Source organism: Pristis pectinata, chromosome 1, assembly GCF_009764475.1.
Source record: "Pristis pectinata isolate sPriPec2 chromosome 1, sPriPec2.1.pri, whole genome shotgun sequence".
Taxonomy (NCBI): Eukaryota; Metazoa; Chordata; class Chondrichthyes; order Rhinopristiformes; family Pristidae; genus Pristis; species Pristis pectinata.
The window spans coordinates 86,930,071-86,954,179 of record NC_067405.1 but is presented as its reverse complement, the minus strand read 5'-3'; the positions used below and the strand labels follow the sequence as shown (position 1 = coordinate 86,954,179).

General features: G+C 42.3%; 1 protein-coding gene across 1 annotated transcript in view; it reads right to left on the bottom strand.

The window, feature by feature from the left end:
• LOC127573747 (regulator of microtubule dynamics protein 3-like) overlaps nucleotides 1–24,109 on the bottom strand; it is a 232,083-nt gene that overhangs the window by 41,906 nt on the left and 166,068 nt on the right. The window contains exon 8 of the mRNA XM_052026311.1: nucleotides 2,603–2,680. Within this exon, the coding sequence (XP_051882271.1) occupies nucleotides 2,603–2,680 (78 nt within the window). The remainder of the gene's footprint in view (nucleotides 1–2,602; nucleotides 2,681–24,109) is intronic.

Sequence of the window (24,109 nt, the reverse complement as noted above, 5' to 3'; positions counted from 1 at the left end):
GTAGGTGCCTGGAATGGGTTACCAGGGGTAGTGGTGGAAGCAGGCAGTTCGGTGCAGTTTAGGCACATGAATATGAAGGGAATGGAGGGATTTGGATGATACACAAAAGGAGGACATTTAGTATAAATTAGCATCAAGATCGGCACAACATCGTGGGCTGAATGGCCTGTCCAGTGCTGTACTTTCTATGTTCTATATAAGCCATAAGATTTCTTGGAGACTAGAGTTGATGTTGAGGACTTCAAGGGCTACTCCCTCCCACCTGTGTACTATAGTGCCATCTCCTCTGGTTGGTGCTTTCTGATGGTGGGACAGGTCATATCCAGGGTTTCCGATGGAGGAGTCCGGCAGGTGTGGTTACGTAAGTACGATAATGCTTGATTACTCTGTGAGACAGCTGTCCAATTTAGACACCAGTACCTAGGTGTGAAGTCAACTGGGCTGACAACAACTTTGCTACATCTGAATTTGCTGCCTAGGTCAATGCTGGCTGTTCTGTCCACATTAATTCCTTCTCTGTTCAAGCATTGGGATACTTGTATGACTGAATGGCTTGCTGGGCCACTTTAGAAAGCAGTTAAGAGTCAATCACGTATAAAAGGCTACAGATAAGTACTGGTCAATGAGATTGGTATAGATGGGTACTTGATGGTTGGCATGGACATGGTGGGCTGAGGGCCTGTTACTGTGCTTTTTGCCTCTATGACACACAATGTGTCTGGAGTCGCATGGAAGCCAGAGTGGGCAAGGCTGGCAGATCTCCCCCTCTTAAGGACATCAGTGAATCAAATAGCTTCTTATAATAAGTAAAAGTTTTAAAAAAACTGTCCATGCAGGAAATCCAAAATAACAATAGAAAATTCCAGAAATTCTACAGGTCAGGCCACATTTGTGGGAAGAGAAACAATGTTTCAGTTTGAAGACCTGAATTGTTAATGCTATTTATTTTCCCACAGATGTGGCTTGATTTGTGGTGTAATTTCAGATTTTATGTTTTCATTTTGGGTTCTCAAAACAGTCATTACTGAGGCCAGTTGGTGTTTTCCCTATCCCAAATTCCAGATTATCAATTTAAATTCCATATCTGCTGTGGTGGGGTGTGAAGTCAGGTCTCTGGATTGTGCATCCATGATACTAGTCTCGTAACTTTACCATCATACCTGAATTTTATGTGAATTTCAAGACTTCAAAATTTGTTGAGGATTTTTCCTTGGCTGCATTATCAAATTTTAAACGGTGAAGTTTTTTTGTAGAAAAATTAGATTTGAGTAGGTTTAACTATATCTAAAATAAGACTCTAAAAAGTGGTAGGTACAAGGTGGCACATAATAGCCTGGTGCACAATATAACAGCTCAAGGTATTGAGGGAGTGTGTTAGCATGTACTGAAGATTGGTTACCGCAGAAAAGCTAGAGCATCAAAATAAGTGGGTCTTTTCATGCGGCAAGCATGGATAGGGGGTGCACCAAGGTTCAATTCTTGGCTCTCAATTATTTACAAATATTTATGACCTGGAGGAGAGACAGAATGCAAGGTATCCAAGTTTGTTGATGACACAAAAATAGGTATGAGGGTATTTGTGATGAACATACTTGGACTCTGCAACAAGACATAGATAGGTTGAGAGAGTGGGCAAAAACTTGGTAAATATAGTTTAATGCGGGAAAGTGCATCCAAAAGCAGACTATTATCTAAATGGAGAAAGATTGCAGATGAGCAAAGTATTATGGGATCATGTGCACGAATCACAAAAAGTTAGCCAGCAGGTGCAACAAGAAGTTACAAAGGCAAATGGCACATTGGCCTTTATTGTAAAAGGGTTGGAGTATAGAAATAGGAAATTATTGTTACATTTATACAGGGTACTGGTGTGGTACTACTTGCAGTACTGTGCAGAGTTTTGGTCCCTTTACCCAAGGATATACTGACATTTGGAGGCAGTCCAAAAGAGATTCACTAGGCTAATTCCTGGGAAGATGGGGTTGTTCTATCATGAACAGCTAAATAAATTAGATCTATATTCTTTGAAGTTTATAAGAATGAGGGGTGATTTTATTGAAATGTATAAGAGCCTGATGGGGCATGACGGCAAATGTTTCCAACAGAGGGGGAATTTCAAATGAGGGATCATAATTATAAGATTAGGCAATGGTCATTAAAAACTCAGGAAGATCTCATGGGGAGTGGTGATTGTATGGAATTCTCTACATCAGAGGGTTGTGGAGGCTAGATATTGGAGAAATTTAAAGAGAGTAGATAAATTTTTGAACGATTAGGGAATTGAGGTCTCAGAAGTAGAAATGAGGTCTGGGACAAATCACCCATGATCATGAATGGCAGGGCAGGCTCGAAGGCCTGAGTGGCCGATTCCTATTTTCTTATGTTCTTATGTATAATATTCTTATTTGCTCAATTAACAATAGTAGTTTTTTTAGTGAAAGGATAGCATGAAAATGCTCCTTTTGACAAAGTTCAAAATCATGTAGGGTATTTCCACAGACAAGCAGTCATCTGAATGAACCTTCTGTCTGCAATGAAGTCACAGAACAAAATATTTTGCAGACAAGAAAGAGACAACAGGAAGGTTATAAACTAACTTTACCTCATAGCACCATCTTCCCAACAGGTAGTATAAGGAAGGATCATCATCTTTCAGTTCAATAGCCTTATCAATATGCTCCTAGAAAAATAATAAAAGGAATGAGATTGTAAATTTATACTGCATCTGAGGAATCAGCAGAATTTGATAATTTCACTACAGATTAACTAAAATCACTACCCAAATTTGAATGTGTAATTCAGTCTGACACCTCTATTTTTATATGTTGGTCTAATTTTATTTTTTTTCCTTTCCATAGGTCCTCTGCACAAGTTCTAGACTGATACACAGTACTTTGCTGAACAAGTACTCCAGTGTAAGAGATGGCTTCTCTTGTTCACGCTTGTTCAGATAACAACAATTTATCTCAAGGCAGCTTTTGTGAGGTCCTTTATTACAGAAGTACAAAAGATTAGTACATCTTCTTCTCCATCCCCAAAGCCATGCGCTTTTCCCTGCTTCAAATATATATCCTCTTTTCCCTCAGAACACATACTAGTTTTCACCTTTGCCAAACATTCCACAATCTGACAAATTCCTCTTTAAAGAGATAAAATCCAAATATTACAATAACTTGCATTTATTTAGTGCATTTAATGAAAAGAAGACAGTATTCAGAGCAGCAACTTGCTGGCAGCAATAACATGCACAGGTTTTTCAGTGCTGTCAAGTCACCTACAGCCCAAACACCCATGGTCCCACCTCACAGAATGCCAAGAATGGTGGCGAACTTATCAAGAATAGAGGGATAGTCAGTGCCCACTGTAAGGGTCAATTCAGGATGGCACTAAGAATATCGGGTCCATGTGTCAGCATATGAAAACCCAGCATCAGTGGTGAAGCAGCACTCTACCTCACAAACTGCCCATACCATCTGCACCTCCTGCTCCATCTGTGGTAGAGTCTGCAGGTCCAACACAGCTCTTATCAGTCACCTCAGAACTCACAGATCTGGAGTAGAATCTATTTCACTTAAGAAGACTGAGAGAATGTGAAGCCAAGGAGGATTGCTCAGTGTATAAGGCTGCGGACTTTAAGGAAGTGAAGCAGGTCAAGAAGCAGAGATTTACGTAGGGAATTTCAGCAGAAAGGGTGAGGCAAGGAGGGCACAGAAAGGAATAGGAGAAACAGAGTTTTTGGAAAGTAGGGCAAATGTTGAAATTACATTGATGGAGCAGACTGAGACTAAGGATTTTAACTTTGAACTGCTGGGAAACTACAGATCATCAATAACAAGAATAAAAGATGAATGGGACTTTGTTGTGGGCAGTAAAGTTTCAGAAATGCTGAAGTTTGCTGTATAAAGGATGGGATGCCAGCCAAGGGAGCTTGTGAAATTTGTAACTATAACCTACTTATAGTTGTAATAGTAAATATAAGTAGACATCCTTCGGTCTCCCTCTGTTCACCTGGATCTCCAGAACATGATTGCAAGCAGTTGAAAAGTGGCATAATTGGAAGCTTGTAAAACAACTACCAATCTTTAACTGCTTTCCTTATTTATTGAGAGCACTGCAATGATTGGACAACGAATATTTCTAGTCTGTGGCAACACTGAAAGATTGAAAGGAATTTAAATAGAAATATATAGGTAACTGAACTGTATGAATGAACCGTACAGAGAACACGGCAAATGTGCATGCCAGTCAGTTGATCGTCCAGCAGATCAACGGCACGAATGTGGCAGTATGCACGCGCGCACCTATACGCATGTGCACACTGGCCGGGTGATCACTTGGTGGAGTGATGACGCCCTCTGACATGTGCAATTTCATTTTTGGCACAGGACTTTTAGGTCTCTGCAGACCTCTCATGGATCTACAATTGTAAGCTGGTCAGTTTCTGTGTTTTGATTAATATGAATCAATAAAGGCGTTTATTCTACTGCACTGCAGTCATTCTTGCTCCATGCATATGTAACAATTGATGACAAGGATCAAAACAAGAATGGCCTTCTACTTCAAGCACCCAATCCATTTTGGGCCACAACTATGGCAAAACCAACACCAGAAACCTGGTTACAATGGAAGAAAACCTTCCAGGACTACATCGAACTTCTACCAGATTTAACACCAACAGTGGAGCTGGAAGAAGCTACCAAACTCAAGCTGCTTTGGGAGAACTTGGGCAGAAATATAAGATATCTTTATTAGTCACATGTACATCGAAACAAACAGTGAAATGCATCTTTTTGCATAGAGTGATCTGGGGGCAGCCCACAAGTAACGCCACGCTTCCAGCGCCAACATAGCATGCCCACAACTTCCTAACCTGCATGTCTTTGGAATGTGGGAGGAAACTGGAGCACCCAGAGGAAACCCATGCAGACATGGGGAGAACGTACAAACTCCTTACAGACAGTGGCTGGAATTGAACCCAGGTCGCTGGTGCTGTAAAGCATTACGCTAACCACTACACTATCATGCCTGCCCTCACTTGGACTTGGACGCTCTGCACTTACAGAGCAAAGCTGAATTGCCAGCATGTTTTAGACAACGCTTGGGGGACACAGGACAATGTCTTTACGGCACGCTTCAGGTTCTCGCAGCTGCGGCAGATCCCTGATGAAAATGTAGATGATTTCATCACAAGATTAACTCTGGCTGTGCAGGAATGCAAATACAAAGACATCCAACTGAACAAATTTGAAGAAGCAATGTTTATCCAAGTGTTGATTATTAGAGTCTATGATGAGAAGACACGTGAGAACCTCTTGTCCGAAAAGCACGATGTGTCCTGGGACAAAGCATGCTCCACAGCTCAGCACAGGAAGGCAGTTAAGAGAGGCCTTACACAGATTCAATTGACCGCAGCACCACTTATTCAGGCAGTAATGGAGTGAGAAGGTATGCTTTGTAAAGCAACGCGCTGCCGGAAAGTGACAGAATTCGATCATCAACTCCATGCAAGGAGATGGCCGCAGTAAAGAGTGGACACTATCTTCCAAATCCATGAATTGGGCAATCGGAACCAGCCTCTGTAGTTGGTTACGCTTACAGTGGACAACCAGCCCGTGAAGTTTGAGCTGGATACTGGGTCAGCCATCAGCTTGGTATACTAATCATCTTTATGCTGGACTTCAAAACTACAACCTCCAAGCTTGGTGTTTTACAGCTACACCGGAGACAGCGTCAACATACGGGGCATATTCACGGCAGAAGTGGTCCACCACTGAGACCTTTTCCACTTACTGGTGCATATTGTCAGGGGAGGCTAACGGCCTAATTTGCAGGGCAGAAACTGGATTAAAAACATTCCATCAATGTTATCCTACATTAATCATATCGGGGGAAGCCCTGCATTGAATACTCTACTACAAAAGCATCAGCGTGTATTTCAAGCTGAGGCTTCGGGTCAATACTGTGATCTGGTGGCTAAGTTCAAATTTAAGGAGAACTGCCAGCCGAAGTTTTACAAGGCCTGCCCAGTGCCCTATGCTGTGGGCCCAAAAGGTAGAAGAAGAGCTAGCCTGCCTACAGAAAGCGGATGTGATAGAGCCGGTGCAGTACTCAGAGTGGGCGGCTCCGATTATACCCATCCTCAAGTCTGATGGATCAGTCCACATCTGCAGCAACTACAAACTGACCGCAAACTCTGCGACAAGACTGAATGCGTATCCACTGCCACGGATCAAGGAATTGTATGCATCCCTGTTGGGAAGCCAACAGTTCTCAATGCTAGACCTGAAACACGTCTACAATCAGGTCACCCTGGACGAAGACTCTAGGGATGTTACAACAATCAATACACACAGAGGCCTGTTTTGGTACAAGCGGCTGCCATTTGGAGTGAGTTCTGCACCTGGGATATTCCAATGCCTTATTGATAATTTGGTGAAGGATATTCCTCACATCTGTGCTTACCTTGATGATATTGTAGTAACCAGTACATCAGAATCCCATCATCCTGAGACACTAGACAGAATACTTTCCCATTTAGAGGAAGCCGGCTTTCCTCTAAAGAAGGAGAAGTGCACGTTTTTGGCCAGCTTGGTCGATTACCTGGGCTTCAAAGTCGACAAAACAGGTCTCTATCCGAGGAGCACCAAATCAAAGCCTTAAAAGAGGCTCCACATCCATGAAACGTGACGCAGTTACGCTCATTCTTAGGACTAGTCATACATTACAACCGGTTTTTAAATCAATCAGCTACAGTGTTAAAGCCCTTATACCAACTACTCCAGAAGGACCAACACTGGGAATGGTCAAGAATTGATCAACAGGCATTTGAACAAATAAAAACTGCCCTCAGTTCTTATTCCACGTTAGTGCATTATGATCCTGAAAAGCCTATAGTCATGAAAAGTGATGCTTCATCATATAGGGTCAGGGCCACCCTCCTACATCAAATGCCTTGCAGGACAGAGATGCCTATTGCTTTCGCCACAAGGACAATATCTCAGGTGGAGATGAATTATTCACTGCTCGACAGAGAAGTCCTAGCTATTATGTTTGGCATCAAGCGCTTCCATTATACATATTTGGGCAGCCTCTCGAAATCCACACAGATAATAAGCCTCTGCTAGGCTTAGTGGGAGAAACACGAGGTATCCAACAAACGTCATCACCGAAAATGCAACGATGGGCATTGACCTTATCGACTTACTCCTACATAATGAAATACAGCCCCAGAAATGAAAATGTTGTTGCCGACGCCTTAAGCAGATTGTTGAGGGCACAGCATCTGGCACCCCTCCGTTCAAGGTTGTTCGCCTATTACAAACCCTAGATGAAACACCAATCAAAAGTCACCTCATTAGGCAATGGACAGCCCATGATCCACTCCTATCACAGGTAAAAAGAGCATTACAGGTTGGTTGGCCTGCCAGCCCTTCACCCAAATTTCAACCATTTACAAATCGCCAACATGAACTGAGCCTACAAGATGGCAGTTGAGTAGTGGTTCCCCCTCAAGGCCGCAAGTGCATACTCCACGATCTGCATAATGCTCATGCTGGGGTGGTCAGAATGAAGGTACTTAAGAGAAGCTATGTGTGGTGGTCAAAAATTGACACCAATATTGAGAATATGGTGCGCATCTACCCTATTTGTCAGAAGACACAAAAAGCATCACCAAATGCCTCCCTTAAACCATGGGCTTGGCCTGATTCTCCATGGAATTGCATTCATATTGACTATTTTGGACCATTCTGGGGACACATGCTTCTGTTTATCGTGGATGCCATTCGAAGTGGATAGAGGCGTTACCTACTGATACATCGTGTTCCTCAACAACAACTATAATTAAACTACAGTCTGTCTTTGCTACATTTGGTATTCCGGAAATGATTGTGTCTGATAATGGCCCAGGTTTCATGAGTGCAGAATTTAAGGAGTTTGTAGAGAAGAATGGTATTAGGTACCTGATAATGGCTCCATATCACATAGCTTCAAATGGCCTGGCTGAGCGAGCAGTGCAAACAGTGAAACGAGGCCTTTCTAAACAAACACATGGTGATTTGATGACAAAATTAAGCTGTTACCTTTCCCATTACCAAATCACCGAATTCTTAGCAAACAAGAGGCTATGAAAAAAATCTACGATACCCAATGTTTGGGCGTGAATGTTTGGGTGCTGATGACAAGGTCTACACTCGACTTATACATGAAGAAAACTGGCAACTGGCCGTCGTCCGACATACTAATAGTCAAGTTGCAGAACTTGAACTGCCAAATTGTCAGGCGACATTTGGATCATGTACGCCAGCAAACCGACAGAAGAACCGGCAAAGCCAGAAGCATCCCCTGCCGATGAAGCTACCATTCAAGTAGATGAACCAACAGATGCTTCAAGAGGGGAGGACCTCCACAGCAGCTAATCAGGAAGACACTGAGAGAGAAGCTGCCCTCCTGTGGCGGTTCACGAGGGTGCGTCGGCCAGTTGACCTATACCAGGCAGAATAGCGGTGGAAAAATCTTCTCAACGTTTCCTAATCTTCAACTAACCTATTTTCTTCCCCTGCAGTTTCCTCCTATAGGGGGGAGGGATGAACTGTACGGACGAGCCGTATGGAGAACGCGGCAAATATGCATGCACATGCTAGCCGGTCGATCGTCCAGCGGATTGATGGCGTTCATGTGGCAATACACATGCGTGCACTGGCTGGCCAATCGCTCAGCAGAGTGACGACGTCCTCTGATGCGTGCAACTTCACTTTTGGCATGGGACTTCGGGGACTCGAGTGCTTTTAGGGCTGCGCAGACCTTCTCGTGGATCTACAATTGTAAGTTGTTCAGTTTCTGTATTTTGATTAATATGAATCTGTAAAGACGTTTATTCTACTACACCATTGTCGTTCTTGCTCCGTGCATACATATTAGTAACAAAATAGGAATTTGGAATATATATAAACTGTACTGATTCTAAAAAAGAGACCTGTGCTGAAACAGTAGGATGGCTCATTTTCCTTGTAAATGGCCCAGATTCCATCTGAATTCCAGTATTTCACTGACCTCTTAATCCACGAATGAATCCTATAAACAGGCACTATTTTTGACTAAGACCACAAATTTCAATGCAGAAGTGGAAGGAGGGAAGGAAGAAAATAGAAAAGATTGAAAGAGAAGCCAAGAGAAAGGGAAGGGCAAGTTAGAGATAAAAAGTAACCACAAAGGGAAGCAGAACTAAATTAAAACAATTATTACAAGAGATGGCAGGAACAGCAGGATGAATGACTACACCAGGACAAACTTGAGCTGGAAGAAAAGAGGCGAGGACGAGAAGTCACTTAGTTCAGAACCTGAACATCAAGAGTTTCATGCAAAGCTTCCCTGAAGAGAACACTTGTCCCATAATCAATAGGCTGAAACTGCCAAATCAGCTGTTGCTCTCTGCTATAAGGGGTTGCTAATATCAGCAGTCTTCTTCTATAATAAGCCTACATTATAATAGTGAATCCATATACAGATTTGAATGTTACTTCTTATTATCCATGCCCTACCTTCACTTTTCACACTCAACACTGCTGCATCTTGAATTAATCTCACCACAGGTTGAATATCATTATGGCAGGTACCTTCTTCCATTTAGGTCATCAAATGGCCCACCTTAGAACACTTGATATTTGGATCAGAACAATGCAAAGTAGCAAGTCTATGCAATAAGGTCAGAATGGCACTTACTTCGTTCAATGGAATACTTAGCATCAAGTGCAAATGGTCATCGTTCCACATAATCAAGGTATACAATCAGTAAGTGACCTCAAGTTTTCACTGTAACCAAATTTCTAACAATGTAACAATACACCCTATTTGACTACCAATCTAGGCAACTAAAGACCCAAGTTGGCAGTTATACACTTGGATCCTCGTACTTCCACAACGCTTATCTGCAACTATGTGCTTCAAGCAGAGATATCTATCTTGGCAATTGGTTTATTATTGTCACACGTACTGAGATAGAGTGAACAAACTTTGTTTGCAATCCATCCATACAGATCATTCCAAAGCAAAAGTACATCCAGGCAGTACAAAGGGAAAAACAAAAACAATGCAGAATATACTGTTACAGTTAGTTACTGTAACACTAGGTAGACAAATAAGGTGCAAAGGCCACAGCGAGAAAGATTAAGAGATCAAGAGTCTTATAACAGCAGATAGAACCTGTCCTTGAGCTTGGTGGTGCATGCTTTGTATCTTCTGCCTGATGGAAAGGGGGAGAAGAGAGAGTGACTGGGGTGGGAGAGGTCTTTGATTGTGTCGGCTGCTTTTCTGAGGCAGAGGAAAGTGTAGACAGAGTCAATGGAAAGGAGGATGGTTTTCATAAAGGACTGAGCTATGTCCACAACTCTATGATATTTCTTGCAGTCTTGGGCAGAGCAGTTGCCATACCAAGCTGTGATGCATCTGGATAGGATGCTTTCTATAGTGCATCTATAAAAATTGGTGAGGGTCAACAGGGACATGCTGAATTTCCTTAGCCTTCAAAGTAGAGGTGCTGGTGGGATTTCTTGGCCATAGTGTCTATGTGGTTGGACCAGGACAAGCTATTAGTGATATTTACACCTACGAACTTGAGCTCTCAACCATCTACACCTCAGCACCATTGATACACACAGGGGCATGTACTCTGCCTCGCTTCCTGAAGTCAATGACCAGCTCTTTTGTTTTACTGTCATTGAAAGGCTATCATCGACACAATGCCACTTGACTCTCTATCTCCTTCATGTACTCCGTCACGTCATTGTTTGAGATCCAGCCCACAACATTAGTGTCATCTGCGAACTTGTAGCTCTGTACCATTCTGTGATTCTTCACAAAACAATGACTTCTGAACAACAAGAATTTCTCAAATTGCAAGCCATTCAGTCACGGAAGCCCACTCTTCTGCTGTCTGGCATCTTGCAGTGAATTCACACGATTGAGATCACCCTCACACTTTATCTCAAGTCACTGGCCACCGCCTTTGCTTTTGGGAACAGATGTCAAGTGTCACTCCGTCCACTGTTGGCTTGCCAATGAAACCCTGCTTCTATAGTAAGTTATCATTATAAGTCTTGGGACCATCTGCATTAATCCACTATTAGATCTGACACTAAATCATCACTCTGCAAGGGATCCTGAAAATAGCAGACTGCAATGGGTAGCTAGCTCTCTATTGCTTGACTCTAAGAAGAAGCCTGGTGAACTACATGCTGTTTCATGGTGTGGCATCCTGGACTGCCCTTGTACAGCTAGGCTCACTGTCCTTTCCTTTGAATAACCAAATCAAGCATAATTGAGAAATAGTAAAGAATCACACAAGAAAGGGACTTTATATACTTACAGCACATGACAACATGATGCAAGTTGCAATGTGTGTACATGTATTCATTTTGTGCTTTGCAGTTTAAGAAGAACTAAAGAGTTTGGGAACGAGAAGGACTTGTATGCTATAACTTCCTAAAAGACAAAAGCAGGTAGCATACGTGGTAATGAAACATCACTTCCAGATGAGCTCAAAGCCTTTTATGCACACTTTGAAAGGGAGAATGATGACACTCCTACATGAGCCCCGCAGCTCTGGATGACTTAGTGATCTCAGTCTCCAAGACTAATGTCAAAGCATCCTTAAAGAGGGTGAATCCATGCAAAGCATCTGGCCCAGATGGCATGCCCGGCTGAGTGCTGAAGACCTGCGCAGACCAACAGGCTGGTGTATCTAAGGAATCTTCAACTTCTTGCTTCTGTGGTCTGAGGTTCCCACCTGCTTCAAAATGGCATCTATCGTACTGGTGCCCAAGAAGAGCATGGTGACCCACCTCAATGACTACCGTCTGGTAGCACTTACATCCACTGTAATGAAGTGCTTCAAAAAGTTTTTATGGCGTGAATCAACTCCTGCTTCATTTCCATAACCTGGATCCCCTTCAATTTCCCTATTGCCAAAACAGGTCAAAAGCAGACTGGCTCTCCATTCTGTTCTGGACCACGTGGACAACAGTAATGCATATATCAGGTAATGGAAGGGAGGATGGTTTTCGTGAAGGACTGAGCTACGTCCACAACTCTGATATTTCTTGTGGTCTTGGGTGCAGCAGTTGCCATACCAAGCTGTGATGCATCTGGATAGGATGCTTTCTATAGACTACAACATTCAGCACAATCATTCCCTCCAAACTTATCACCAAGATCCAAGACCTGAGCCTCTGTATCTCCTTTTGCAATTGAATCCTTAACTTCCTCATCGGCAGACCCCACTCAGTATGGATCAGCAACAACATAGTCTCCTCACAAATCACCAACACAAATGCATCTCAAGGATACATGCTTAGCCCCTTGCTCTCCTGTCTTTACACCCATGACTGTGGGTAAGCACAGCTCCAATACCATCTACAAATTCCCCGACGACACCACTGTTGTTGGCTGAATCACAGGTGGTGATGAGTCAGTGTACAGGAGTGAGATAGGACATCTGGTTGAGTGGTGACACAATAGCAACCTCATGCTCAATGTCAACAAAAACAAAGAGCTAATTGTTGACTACAGAAAGGGGAAATCAAGAGACCACGTGTAAGTTCTCATTGGTGGGTCAGAGGTGGAGAGTTAGCAGCTTCTAATTCCTGGACGTTAACATCTCAGATGATCTGTCTTGGGCCCAGAACATTGAAGCAATCACGAAGGTGGCACGCAAACACCTCTACTTTCTTAGAAGCTTAAGGAGAAGCTTAAGCATGTCACCAAATACTCTTAACACCAAATACTCTAACAAACTTCTACAGATGCACCATTGAAAGCATCCTGACTGGTTGCATCATGGCCTGGTACAGCAAATTCCAACGCAAAGAAACACAAGAGACTGCAGATAGTAGTGGACACAGCCCAGTCCACCATGGGTACAGCTTTCCCCACCAGCATATACAGGAGGCGCTCCCTCAAGAAGGTGGTATCTATCATCAAGGATCCCCATCATCCGGGTCATGCCCACTTCTTACTGCTACTGTCAGGCAGGAGGTACAGAAGCCTGAAGTCCCACACCACCACTACCAGGTTCAGGAACAGCTACTTTCCTACAACTGTCAGGTTCTTGAACCTACTGCACAATCGTAATCCCACCTCAGCAAGGGAACACTACGAACCACCTCTTGCACTACTATGGACTTGTCTCTGATTGTGTTTTTTTTTTGCATTAATGCCTTGTTTTACACATTTTTTTTCTCTTTATTGCCTTCTATGTATAATTTATGTTCTGTGTGTTGTCTGAACCTATGTGCCTGTGATGCTGCTGCAAGTTTTTCATTATACCTGTACCTCACTGTACTTGCACACATTTCAATAAACTTGACTTGACTTGATTTGACTAAATGGTATGGGCAATGGGTTAAATTAAACAGTTTCACTCACCATGAATTGCACAAGTGGAGCAAAAACAATGCAATAAAATATCTGCTTGGAAATGAAACTTAGTAAAATAATGAATCATAATCTATTCACCACTAGTGCCTCCTAGTTTTTGTGATTTTTCACATTGGCTTAGAAACCCTAACACTATGCCATTTGCTTTGTGCTGTTGCCTAGCTGCTGGAAGGCTGGCTTACTCCTTGACCCTGAAACAAAGATGTCCTCTCAGGATGCTCACAATGAGCTCATGCCCTTAATGGGCTGGCTTCGGACCTTAAGGTAACAATTGGTATGCCTGCATTCTGGGGAAGGAGTCTTGGGCATACTAATGAAAGTTAGCGGGATCTTGACAGTCTGAGAGAGGACAGGTCCTGCATTGTTGAATAACCCTCATGGTACTAGGCAGTATCCATACATGGTGTCATACTGATTGCACTACTGTTGTCACAACCTGTCGAGGCTGGCAAATACACCACAGAACACAGCTGTCTTGTCTTTCAAAGTAATATCCTGCATAACAGCTTTATGCTGTTCCTGGTAATCAAGATTAGCAGAGGTCTGGAGGACAGAGACAGTGCATCAACAGGGTTAGGAACCCGCTCCTTCAGCCAGTGTGTTTTATCAACATTGCCATTGTTTGGCCAGCAAGAACAAATCACTTCCAAAGTGGAACTGAAGTTCTTCTGACCAGAACCAGCTCTTATGGTGCCTCCTCAACGTACAGACTCAGGATGACAGGCCAACACTTCTTCAATCATTTTAGAGAACCTACCCAAGAGTCTTCTTTTACATGCTTCCTTGCTACAGGGCTCATCTGTGTCAATGTAACTGCCTGGTCTCAACCTCCTCGAATCTAAGAAAATAGTTCCCCTTCCATTCTGTCTGACGGCAGCCCAATAGTGCCAGATGTCTCTCTTCTGAAACCTTCTCATGTAGTCTGTTCCCTCATAATGGTAATATCTGAGGGACTCAACAGGGATAGGTGCACTGGGATAATGGGGTGTCCTTCTTCTGCAGCAGACAGCACTGCCTTTCCCCTTGTTTGGCAGAAGAATCCTCTACAGCAGCGAGTTGTGGCTCAGTGGTCACTTCACTGCTTTTATGCAGAAATCCTTCAATGCTCACCTACAAATATTAAATCTCAGCACCACACATGCCTTATAACTACAATGAGAACACTTGCATCTCTACCTCAGCATGCTTCTTTTTGCAAATATTCTAATATCTTTTAAGGGACCACATGTCACTTGTTAGAAAGATGAGCCTATGTGGAAGATAATAATTCATGACTGGTTACTGCTACTGAACAGATTTGTAGGAATTAAGAGTTTTCAATGAAGGATGAGATCAGCTGTGCATTTTCATATAAGTGAGTAAGCAACTGATTACAAGCCTTCACCAGATATCTATGTTGCAGCCACTGTAAGCGTTCCGAATGTAGAAGCATTATGTTCCCAGAGTCCAACATTGGATGTCCATAGTTATGATATTTGCATGGAAATGGTACGAGTACATGTGCAGTGCTAATATCTATACTAAATACACTTATGTTGGACTGTACACTAGTAAACTCAGATACATTGAGGGTGGAGGGAGGGAGGGAAGGCAGATGGGAGGGGGGTAAGGAAGGTGGATGGGGGAAAAGCGGAGTGGGGAACGACAGCAGACGGGGAAAGAGAGAGGAGGATTTGGGGGCTATTAATACTATTGTAGAAGGTTTAAACAAACTTAGCAGGGGTTGGGAACTGGGGATTCAGAAAGGAGATAGAAAAAGCAGGAAGAGGAAGTTAAATAATGTGAAATAAATAATGGCAAAAACTGCATCCTATTCCATGGCACTAACTCTGGACCTGATGCAGGCCTTCAGCAGGCAATGCAGAAGAAGTGCCCTTAACTGAATTTGACCCATGAGTTACAGTTTGGCATTTCCTGATGTGGCATATAAAAATGCGTAACATCTGAATGAAGATCTAGGCCCAATCTTATTTGCATCAAAGCAATTAGTGCCATTGGCATCTTCACAAGGTGAGATACAGTGTCTGTGTTTTGGTGTGATCAAATTAATGGCTGGAAAACGAGGCATAGCAGATTCGCAATTTCCCCACTAGCACTTACTGCTAGCATTCTTCTTTGCCTTAAATGTCTTGTGGGGATCAGCCCTGATAGGCTGACAGTTTGGAGTTCCAAAAAATAGAGAAGATGCTGCTGTTACTTTATCACCATTAACGTAATCAAGGCTGTGGGAAATTGGACACTGCTGGGCTATTCAGTCTGATAGTAAGGACGGAGAGACAACAGATCTAGTCTACTCTGCTTTTACATTAAACTTGTCCAAATACTTACAGGAATGGCTGCAGCTAAATCTGTCTTTCTAACTTTGAAATAATTCATTTGGCTGCTTCTTAACTGTTGCCATGCCAGTGAATGAAAGTTACAGTCAATGACCTTCTACAGTATAGAGATCCTATAGGAGAAGAAATTGTCTTTAAATTGGAGCAATTCATTTTATTGCATACAATTAAAATAATGATGTCTTTCATACTATTATAATTTTGCTTTGTAAATGAGTTACTATGGCAAGTAGCAATCAGAATCAGGTTTATTATCACTGACACTACATTGTGAAATTTGTTGTTTTGTGGCTGCAGGACAGTGCAAGACATAAAGGCATAACATGACTACAAGTTATAAAAATAAATAGATAGTGCAAAAGAGGAATAATGAGTTAGTGTTCATGGACTGTTCAGAAATCAGATGGCGGAAGGGGAAGAAGCTGATCCTGAAACGTTGAGTGTGGGTCTTCAGGCTCCTGTACTTCCTCCTTGATGGTAGTAACATGAAGAGGGCATGTCCCGGCTAGTGAGGGTCCTTAATGATGGATACTGCCTTCTTGAGGCACCACCTCTTGAAGATGTCCTCAATGGTGGGGAGGGTTGTGCCTGTGATGGAGCTGACTGAGTCTACAACCCTCTGCAGCTTCTTTCGATCCTGCGCATCGGAGCCTCCATACCAGGAGGTGATGCAACCAGTCACAATGCTCTCCACCGTATACCTGTAGAAATTTGCAAGAGTCATTGGTGACATACCAAATCTCCTCAAACTCCTAATGAAGTAGAGCCGCTGGCATGCCTTCTTCACGATTGCACCAATGTGTTGGACCCAGGATAGTTCCTCTGAGATGTTGATGCCCAGAAACTTGAAGCTGGTCATCCTTTCCACCACTGACCCCTCAGTGAAGACTGGTGTATTCTCTCCCAGCTTCCCCTTTACTGAAGTTCACAATCAATTCCTTGGTCGTGCTGACATTGAGTGCGAGGTTGTTGTTGCAGCACCACTCAACCAGCTGATCTATCTCACTCCTGTACACCTCCTCATCGCATCTAAGATTCTGCCAACAACACTGGTGTCATCGGCAAATTTATGGGTAGCATTTGAGCTGTGCCTAGCACACAGTCATGAGTGTAGAGAGAGTAGAGCAGTGGGCTAAGCACGTATCCTTGAGGTGCGCCTGTGTTGATTGTCAGTGAGGAGGAGATGTTACTATCGATCCACACTGACTGTGGTCTCCTGATAAGGAAGACAAGGATCTAGTTGCAGAGGGAGGTACAGAGACCCAGGTTTTAAAGCTTGTTGATTAGTACTGAGGGGATGATGCTGTTCAATGCCAAGCTGTAATTGATAAACAGCAGCCTGATGTATGTTTTGTTGTCGTCTAGGTGCTGCAAAGCTGAGTGGAGAGCCAGTGAGATTGCGTCCATTGTAGACCTGTTGTGGCAGTAGGCAAATTGCAGTGGGTCCAGGTCCTTGTTCAGGCAGGAGTTAATTCTAGCTATAACCAAATCTCTCAAAGCACCTCATCACAGTAGATGTGAGTGATACCAGGCGATAGTCGTTAAGGCAGTTCTTCCTGATCTTCTTGGGCACTAGTATGATTGACACCCTTTTGAAGCAGGTGGGCACCTCCAACTGCAGCAGCGAGAGGTTGAAGATATCCTTGAACATTCCAGCAGTTGATCTTATCAACCACGTTAAACAAATCTTACAATTTCTGAGAGTATTAGATGTTTTGACTGTCCAAGAAAAGTAAACTCTCAAGAATTGTGCCAACTTAGAATCAAAGTGGTTGAGATGACAGAGCAATCAGCTAAACACAAATGTTAGACTCTTCTTTGTTATGTCTTTTTTTTGGTGTATCACAGGTTACAAAAATATTTTGGAAAGTAAAAGGGAGAGGCAAGAGACTGCAGATGCTAGAATCTGGAGCAACAAACAATCAGCTGGAGGAGTTCAGCAGGTTGAGCAGCACCCGTGGGTGGAAAGGAATTGTCGATGTTTAAAAAATAAAATGGTGGCACCTTTTGGGCACCTCCTCATACCTATCCCTTGACCATGACTCCCACCAATGAACATCAGGCTTCAATGCGCAGCTCTTCACTCACTCCGCAGCAATCCCAATCTCACCCTCAAACCTGCAAAGGCAGTGCCGTTGTAGTCTGGTGGACTGCACTCTACCTTGAACAGGCTAGGCAGCAGTCCTCGGACACCTTCTCATCCCTACCCCTCGACTATGACGTTGCCAAATATCATCAGGCCACTGTTTCCTGTACCATCACAGAGCTCATCACATCAGGATATTTCCCCTTCACAGCCTCCAACCTAGTAGTTCCCCAACCCTGAAATGTCCGTTTCTATCTCTTATCCAAGATTTACAAACAAGACTGTCCTGGTAGGCCCATTGTTTCTGCCTGCTCTTGCCCTAATAAACATCTCCTCATCCCTTGACTCCACCTGGTACTCCTTTGACCAATCCCTTCCCACCTACATCCAGGAAATTTTGCATGCTCTCTACCCTATTAACAACTTTCAGTTCCCTGGTCCCCACAGTCTCATCTTCACCATGGACTTCCTAAATTGGGGCAAGGCTAATTTTGAATGGTATTAAGCAGGAACTTTGACTCAAAACGTCAACTGTTTATTTCCTTCCATAGATGCTGCCCGACCTGCTGAGTTTCTCCAGCATTTTGCATGTGTTACTTCAGATTCCAGCATCTGCAGAATCTCTTGTGTCTCCTAAAAGATTCTATGTATTTTAAGAGCAAAAGGGTAACGAGGGAGAGGATAGGTCCCATTAAGGATTAGTATGTGGAGGCACGAGAGATGGGCGAGGTCTTAAATAGATACTTTTCGACTGTATTTACTGTGGAGAAGGTCATAGAAGCCAGTGAGTTCAGGGAAAAGAGAGATGTTCTAAAACATAACGACACTACAACAGAGGTGTTGGTGGTCTTGAAGTGCATAAAGGTGGATAAGTCCTTGAGGCCTAAGCAAGTGTATCCCAGGATTTACAGGAAGCAAGGGAAGAAATTGTTGAGGCCCTGGCAGAGATTTTTGTATCTTTCTTAGCCACAGGTAAGGTACCAGAAGACTGGATGGTGGCTAATGATGTGACCTTTTTTTTTTAAGGGCTGCAAGGACAAGCCAGGGAACTACAGGCCAGTGAGCCTATTGTGGAAAAGTCACCAGATGGGATTCTGAGAGACAGGATGTAACTGCATTTGGAAAGGCAAGGACTGATTAGGAATAGTTAGTATGGTTTGTGTGTGAGAAATCATGCCTCATGAACTGTGATTAGTTTTTGGAAGAATCAGAGTTATTATCACCAACTTAGATGGTGTGAAATTTGTTGTTCTGTGGCAACAGTACAGTGCAAAGACAGAAAGTGACTATAAATTTCAAAAATAGATAAATAACGCTAAAGAGTAATAAAGAGATAGTGTTCATAGACCGTTCAGAAATCTGACCAAGAAAGGTGATCAAGAGGATTGATGAGGGCAGGGTGGTAGATGTTGTCCACATGGACTTTAGCAAGATCTTTGAGGTTTGGAATGTTAGGCTGGTCTGGAAGGTTAGATCACATGGGATTCAGGATGAGCTAGACATTGGATACAAAATTGGCTTGTTGAAGGAGCCAGACAGTGGTAATAGAGGGTTGGTTTTCAGACTGGAGGCCTGTGACCAGTGATGTGCTGCAGGGATCAGTGCTGGGTCCCCTATGTTTGTCATATGCATTAACGATTTGGATGAGAATGTAGGTGGCATGATTAGTAAGTTTGCAGATGACACCAAAATTGATGGTGTAGTGTAGTGGATAATGAAGAAGGCCATTTAAGATTAAAACAGGATTTAGATCAACCACGAAAGTGAGCAAAGGAACGACAGATGGAATTGAACTCAAACAAATGCAAAGTGATGCATTTTGGAAAGTTAAACCAGTGCAGGGCATACACAGTGAATGGCAGGGTTGTGGGGAGTGCTGTAGAACACAGAGACCCAGGGGTAAAAGTACACAGCTTCCTAAAAGAAGCAACACAGTTAGACAGGGTGGGTGAAGATAGCATATGGCATGCTTGCCTTCATTGGTTGAGACATTGAATACAAGAGTTGGGACATAATGTTACAGCTGTACAAGACATTGGTGAGACCCCACCTGGAGTACTGCTATTTTGAAAAATGAGGGGCAATATATATACAGTAAGCAATGAACTCACCAACACACTCACTCATTATAATACTATACAGAACAGTAGAGCAGGCAATATGTATCCAGAAAAGAAAGATCCCCTCTGTCCAATGTTCTCTACTCTTTAGAGTAAGTGATAATTGAAACTAAATTATATATAAATTATGGCAAAATATTCACAGTTTCACAGCAGTTGCTGGTGACCCTTTAAAAATATTAACCACAGCTATATACTGTATTTCTAATCAAATGGTATGTTACAATAGTAATGGGTTCCTCCTTGTGAATCTCTTAATCACCATTATTTTATGAGTATATTTATGTCAAAATAAATACATTTCTCAAAGATAAAAAGCCTTACATTATATAGTGTCTTTCCAAATCTTTAGGATACATCAAGTACTTTACAGCCAATTAGGTACATGCTGTACAGCTGTAAGGTAGATAGGAGGTCAGAGATCATTTTCACACTGCAGCTCCTACATATTGAAATGACCAGATAATGATGATGGGTGAGGGATAAAGGTGGTTCAGAACACAAGGAAGAATCCTCTGCTGTCTGTTGAAATAGAGTTCGAGGTCTTTTATAATCTGCAGAGACTACTCTCTGTTTTCATTTTAGATATCCATCAAGCACAAAATATTCCTTTTGTAATTTCAGGTATTAATTAAGTTTGTTCCATTGCCACCCATTTTTGCTTTGCATTATCATCAATTTTCCACCCATTAATCTGTTCTGTCCTTCACCCTGTCACTGACCTTTGCAATTGTCTTTTCTTCCCTTCTCCTTCCTTTGCTGCTTTAAGCCTGTTAATTTCTAACCTTTTTCAACTTCATCCCTGTGGTGGAAGTTGAAATCTACATGAGTGTAGATTTCAGCTTCCACCACAGCGATGTTATCTGTTCTGAGACAAATCATGTCCCTGGCCACACGCAATCTCTGCCCAAGATCATCTTCTTGGAGACCCAGGGATCAGTTGTACAGGGGCCTGTGGGATCAGTGGGACTCTGGGATCAGTTGTACGGGAGCCTGTGGGATCAGTGGGACTCTGGGATCAGTTGTATAGGAGTCTGTGGCTTCTGGTGCTGATTCATCTCGTGTTCATTCTTCGTTGAGTCTTTGAGTCTCCAGGTCTGAGTGACAGCGATGCCCAACACCGTAAGCAGCCAGTAGCCTGGGTATTTCACAAAACACATGTACAGCTCACTAGTCTAACACTCCATTTTACTGACAGACAGGAACAAGGTTTTTATCTCACACACACATGCACAGGTGTGTGCTTGCATGCACGGCCCCCACGTACACTTCCAAAGGGATTAAGATGAAATATTAACTTCTTTGTGTCTGTTTCCATGGATCCTCTTTGACTTCAAATTCCTGTATTTTCTACTTTTATATGAGCATTTAAGTTCCTAGAGAGCTTCAAGATCCTAGGCATAAATTTCACCAAGAGGTTGATCCAACCAGGTAGACGCTATGGCCAAGAAAGCCCACCAGTGCCTCTACTTTCTCTGAAGGCTAATGAAATTTGACTTGTGCCGAATGACCCTCACCAATTTTTATAGATGCACCATGGAAATATCTTATCCGGATGCATCACAGCTTGTTATGGCAACTGCTCTGCCCAAGACCGCAAGAAATTACAGAGAGTTGTGTATACAGCCCAGTCTATCACAAAAACTAGTCACCCTTCCATTGACTCTGTCTACACTTCCTGCTGCCTTGGAAAAGCAGCCAACATAATCAAAGACCCCTCCCACCCCAGTCATTCTCTCTTCTCTCCCACTTCCATTTGGCAGATGATACAAAAGCTTGAAAACACGCACCATCAGGCTCAAGGACAGATTCTATTCCACTGTTATAAGACACTTGAATGGACCTCTTCTATGATAAAGATGAACACTTGATCTCTCAACCTGCCTTGTCATGGCCCTTGCACCTTACTTACATATCTACCTGCACTACATTTTCTCTATAACTGTATTGTCACACTATATTCTGCATTCCATTAATGTTGCTCCCTTTGTACTAACTTGACGTACTTATGTTTGGAATGATCTGTATGGATGGCATGCAAAACAAAGTTTTTCACTGTATCTTGGTACATATGACAATAATAAACTAATTACCAATTACTTCCCACAACCAAATGTCTAATACAATATCCAGGCCTGGGCTGATAGGTGCCAAGCAACATTCATGCCACACAAGGGTCAGGCAATGACAATATCCAACAAGAGAAAATCTAGCTGTCACCCCCTGACATTTAATGGCATTTCCATCACTGAATCCCCCACTAACAATATCCTGGGGGTTACCATTGACCAGAAACTGAATTGGAGAAGCCATATACACAATGTGGCTACAAGAGCAGATCAGAAACTAGGAATCCTGCAGTGAGTAACTCGCATCCTAACTCCCAAAGCCTGTTTACCATCTACAAGGCTCAGCTCAGGAGTGTGATGTAATACACTCCACTTGCCTAGAGTGCATCTTCAACAAAATTCAAGAAGCTCAACACCATACAGGACATAGCAACCCATTTGATAGGCACCCCATCCACAACCATTCACTCACTTCACCACTGACACACAGTAGTAGAAGTTTGTACCATCTACAGGATGCACTGCAGCAACATACCAAGACTCCTTAGTCAGCATCTTCTAAGCCCATGACCTCTATGAGCTAGCATGACAAGGGCAACAAAAGCAGGTGAACACCACAAACTGGAAGTTACCCTCCAAGCTACACATCATCTAGACTTGGAAATATATCGCTGCAAAATCCTGGAACTCTCTCCCTAACAGCAATGTGGGCCTGGCCACATCTCAAGGACCACAGTGGTTCAGGAAGGCAGTTCCCCACCGCCTTCTCAACAGCAATTTGGGATGGACAATTAAATGCTGGCTCAGCCTGCGAAGCACACATCCCTTGAATGAATGTAAAAAAACGATGGACCTCATCTGAAAGAGGGCACTAATTATGGTGAACCCTTCCAAGTCTCCTAAATACCCACCTAGATTATTATACTCAGGTATCTGGAGTGTAGCTTTAAGAGGTAATGATGCTATGAACTGAGCCACAATTGACACTAGAAATAAAATGAATTCAAATTCTCATGACTGAACTCATGCTGTCAGGATTATTAGGTGTCTGGAGTACTAGCTCAGTAGCATAACCACAACATTACCACATCCAAATATGTTGACCAAATAAAGTACAATTATTTAGTCATATTGCATAAATTGATAGTGAATACAGAACTGCAGAACTAGATTATATCACCAAAATCCCATACAATTTCACTGACCACATCTGAATTATTATTTATCATTTTGAACACATTTACAATTTTCATGATAAGCACATTTTAAAGATCTACACTTTTTATGTGTTCTTAATTACTGATGCAAGGAACTTGAATTTGTCTTTATATTTTGAAATACATATTTTTACTTAGACTTTAAATATCATATGATAGCTTGACCATTTTAAAAATGTTTTTTTAATCTAATGCCTACTTAATAATCTTCTGCTAGTCTTCAAATTTCAGATTGAAAACCTCTATCATCATGCCTGTTTTTTCTTGTTTATGTAACGATGAGCCTCTGGAACGTTCTACTCTGCTGGGATTTACTTTGTTAATATATTTGTAACTTGCCTTGTGCCAGATGAAAAAGGCAATTTATTTTCTTCACAGAAAAAGTTGCCATTAATTTTTTTTCAAATGTCTATTGAGAACACTATGGTATTAAATTGCGATGAAAACAGGTTGATTTTATACACTGGACTAGAGAAGGAAATATCATTAGTACTGCATCGCATTTTACTTACAAAGTTTAAATAATTGTTTTTTTTACACTGAAAAACCTTACAGGTATTGAAAGTATTAAATGTGTCCATTAAAGTTTACTTCAATACTAAGTAAGTACTTAAGAGTTTCAGGTACCATATTAAGACCTGTTTTGTACAATTCCTGAACTGATAAGAGCAAACAATATATTCCAATGTTTAACAGTGTTATTCCCACATCAAAGTCAGTGACAAATTAATAAATCTGCACATCTGCTAAATGGAGCTAAATAAAATACAGCTCTTCCCTTTAGCACAGAGGCTATGGGGAGATTTGATTAATATGTTCAAAATCATGAATGGGCATGACTGAATAGTTA